This window comes from Physella acuta, unplaced genomic scaffold (assembly GCF_028476545.2).
Source record: "Physella acuta isolate Inbredline_101_S28 unplaced genomic scaffold, ASM2847654v3 ptg000357l, whole genome shotgun sequence".
NCBI classification, from domain to species: Eukaryota; Metazoa; Mollusca; class Gastropoda; family Physidae; genus Physella; species Physella acuta.
Window position 1 is genome coordinate 473,841 of NW_026731876.1, and position 3,406 is coordinate 477,246.

Consider the following 3,406-nt stretch of genomic DNA (forward strand, 5'->3'; position numbering starts at 1 on the left):
AATAATAATAATCAACAATCAAATTGAGACATTTTTAATGAAAATGTAAATTTTGTAATTAAGCTGAGAAATCCACATCACTTGCTACACTTTCTAACGCTTATTTTGAGGGGGGGGGGGGGGGGGGAATTAGATTGAGATACTCTGCCTTGCTCTTAAAAATTCATTAAAATGATTCATAAAAATCACTTGACTTAAATGCTAAGCAAATGTTTTATAACAGGGTTGAAGACATTAAAACATTGATTAATTACCTATGTTTTCAAGGAGCCATCTCATGATTTTTGTAATCAAGTGTTGCTAATGAGTGGATTAGCGTAAACAGTTACAATGTGTCATGTTTAACCCTGTCAAGTTTTAGAAATTTTGTTAAAAATTGTGTTATGTCATGTGTATTCTGGTATATTGTGCTGTTTTATGTATACGCTTGTATATTGTGTTGTCCCTGCTCCTGCTACTATAAATGTGTGCTATTTGAAATAAAACTGCTGATCTCTCTATACATAAATCTTTGTTGATTTCATTTTGGAATGGCTGATTTGTCAAAGGTAGTGGAATTAGCAAATAGAAATATTTCAAGAATTTTTGTGCAGATAGCCTAATAAAGATTTTTCATTTTGTAATACTTCTAAGGGAATTAATTTATTCTAGATGCATTCGAGTATTTATGAATACATAAATTTTGAATGTAATACGTGTATTATGGAAATCTTCATATCTAACTTGCTTTTACTTGATGCGTTAATTATGATTTTAGTTCTTAAACCTGAAGTAACTTATAAGAAAACCTCATAAAGCGAACAGTCTTAATTACATTAGAAACACAGGCCAAAATATTTCCTAGTTTTATTACACATGATAAAACTGATATAAATAAAACTGATATAAATACTCGAATAATTATTCGACAAAAATGGAGACCATACATTTTTAAAAGCGGCCAACTAATGAGTAAGAAAATAACATTAACCGTTATGTACACACAGCTACAGCATTGCAATCTTTATAGTTGTCATTTTGAGATTTAACATGCTATAGAAGCTGTAGCTTATTATTGTAACCTTAAAGAAGTTCATGTTATTTTCTCAATTTTTTGGGTGGCATTTAGTCTATCGTACATCACAGAGAAGACTAAGTAAAATTGTTGGCCTCGTTGATTTTAATTCTTGGAACAGCTGGTCCGCGGTTTTCGTATTTCCCATGATAAGTACTATCATTGTGCAATATCCTGTCTTTGTCTGTGATGTTTTGTTTAGTTGTGTTACTTTTTGTAGCCATCACCAATCGCTGAGCTTTCGAATACTGGCTATCATTGCTAACAGATGTTGAAGTTGTTTTTAATTTCTTTGGCTTGACGTTTTTACTATCGCCAAAAATAACGGCCCATGATGAAATTTTGGGCTTTGTTTTCGGTATTTTAGTCGTATGTTCTGGCTTTTGAAACTGGGCTGATTTCCTGAAGGATTTTGTCGAGGAATCAGAGAGCAGGCCCATGATGGCGGTGAGATTGTCCAAGTGTCGTCTGCTCTCTCTGTGCCTAGGCTTGTTGACGGGCTCGCTGTGACAGAAGCGGCTGACGGTACGGCCCTGGGTTGATTGGCTCAGCAGGGACAGGGCCGCCCCGCCCTGGTGTGTGTGGGACAGGGCCGCCCCACCCTGGTGGGACAGAGCCGCCCCACCCTGGTGTGTGTTTTGGGACAGCGCCACCCCACCCCGGTGTGTGTTCATTGGTTGGGTTGCTGTGTAATCACCCGCCTGTTTCTGCCCAGACTTTAAGAATTCCCCGTCAGGGCGATAAATGTGATGTGTCTCCAGACTCCTTGTTAATCTATTATATTGGAGTTTTTTTAATGACGAGAAATTATGGACATCAAGTTTTTGTTTTGATTCGTGCATGTGACGGCCAGTCCAAACCTTCGAGTGTTCGTCATGTTTTGAAACCCGCACCTCGTCAGACGACTCGGGCGCCTCAGCAAGAGACTCACTGACGCCTGGATGTGACAGGCTGAGCCTAGCTGTCGTATGGCCGTGTGCTCTGGCTTCCATATCTTTAGCCAGGCTTAGTGCTCTGGCCTCCATATCTTTAGCCAGGCTTAGTTTACCCAGCATTTTGGCGGCGTTGATCTGGCCCTCCGCCTGCAGCTCTGTGGCCTTGTGCCGCTCAAACTTGCCGATCTGCGACCATTCCCGTGGCGACCTAAAGAAAAGGTCGCCGTGACCCACAGACGCCTGACCTTTGGAGTACAACAGGTTGGTAATGACCTTGAACCCCAGGCGTCGTGCGTGCATGTAGGGCGTGAGGCCGAGGTGGTCAGGGGCGTCGACCGAGATCCCGTACCGCTGGTGGTACTTGACCAGCGTGTCCACGGTGGGGAGGTCCCCGGCCCTCACGGCGTGGTGCAGGGCCGTGTAGCCGTCCTTGTCACGTGACTCCAGGCTCAGGTCCCCGCCCGCCTCCTCCATCAGGGTTTGGATCTAAAAATAGAAACAGCAGCATCACGTGACTATGCAGGATGTTGGGCTAACTGTAACAAGTTTTCTGCTTGTAAGTAAAACACTGACAGCTTATAGCTGCCGTGTGAATAACATATCTCTCGTTGAACTTATAGCACATTTGGTGCCGTTAACTCTGCTATCATCCTGTCTTACTGAACGACAGAGGGTACTTTACCTGCTCACTCCTGCCCAGCAGCCCCGCCCAGTGCACGACCGATCTGTCATGGCGCTCATCCCTCGCCATGTATGAAGCTCCCCTGTTCAACAAAAACCGGAACATCCGACTTCTCATGGCGCCATCTTGGATATGCAGGGCCGCAACCAGTGACCCAAAGCCAAAGTCGTTCCTGGAGTTTAGACTTGACCCACGGGCCAGGAACTTCTTCACCTGAGGGACCAAGCGAAACATTTTCTGACAGTTAACTTCAGCTTTTGGGATGTGGTCAATACCCTTTTTTTTTTGCCATTTTTTTTTGGGGGGGGGGGGGGGGTCGTTACGCTACTCGACAGCCGGTTAACTTTATATTTTGGGGCGTGGATAACATTCATATAATGCATTGACATACAAGTACTCAAACAAAAAATGAGATACTTAGAGCGATGTGCTTCATGTCATAATCGGCTAGGCCAAAATGGTTATTGGAGACTATGTTATAATTAATTTTTGACTCTAGTGATGAGTCTGATGAGATAGCAATTAAAAAAAACTGGGGAGATAACATTGAGAAAACTGGGGAGATAACATTGAGAAAACTGGGGAGATAACATTGAGAAAACTGGGGAGATAACATTGAGAAAACTGGGGAGATAGCCACTTAAAAACTCACCTTCTTAATGTTGCCGTCTAAGATCGCTTGTAGCAAACTGTTTGTAAGAGTCATCTTCGATGGTGTGGGTACTACACCATGGT

The 3,406-nt window shown here is 42.8% G+C and overlaps 1 protein-coding gene across 1 annotated transcript; it reads right to left on the reverse strand.

Annotated features, from left to right (window-relative positions):
- Window positions 1–944: 944 nt before the first annotated feature.
- On the reverse strand, window positions 945–3,406 carry LOC131941352 (uncharacterized). Its single transcript, XM_059300586.1, has 3 exons — window positions 3,324–3,406; window positions 2,672–2,884; window positions 945–2,475 (listed from the first exon to the last, which is right to left on the reverse strand). Exons 1-3 carry the CDS (start codon window positions 3,375–3,377, stop codon window positions 1,132–1,134), a joined length of 1,611 nt encoding a protein of 536 aa, XP_059156569.1. The 5' UTR covers window positions 3,378–3,406; the 3' UTR covers window positions 945–1,131.

What these genes read in the sequence shown, in the direction of transcription:
- LOC131941352 (XM_059300586.1), bottom strand. Translation starts at nt 3,377, where the DNA reads ATGACTCTTACAAACAGTTTGCTACAAGCGATCTTAGACGGCAACATT. An exon ending in TAGACGGCAACATTAAGAAG is followed by an intron (nt 2,885 to 3,323) that starts GTGAGTTTTTAA and finishes TTGGTCCCTCAG; the next exon opens with GTGAAGAAGTTCCTGGCCCG. An exon ending in TGCTGGGCAGGAGTGAGCAG is followed by an intron (nt 2,476 to 2,671) that starts GTAAAGTACCCT and finishes TTCTATTTTTAG; the next exon opens with ATCCAAACCCTGATGGAGGA.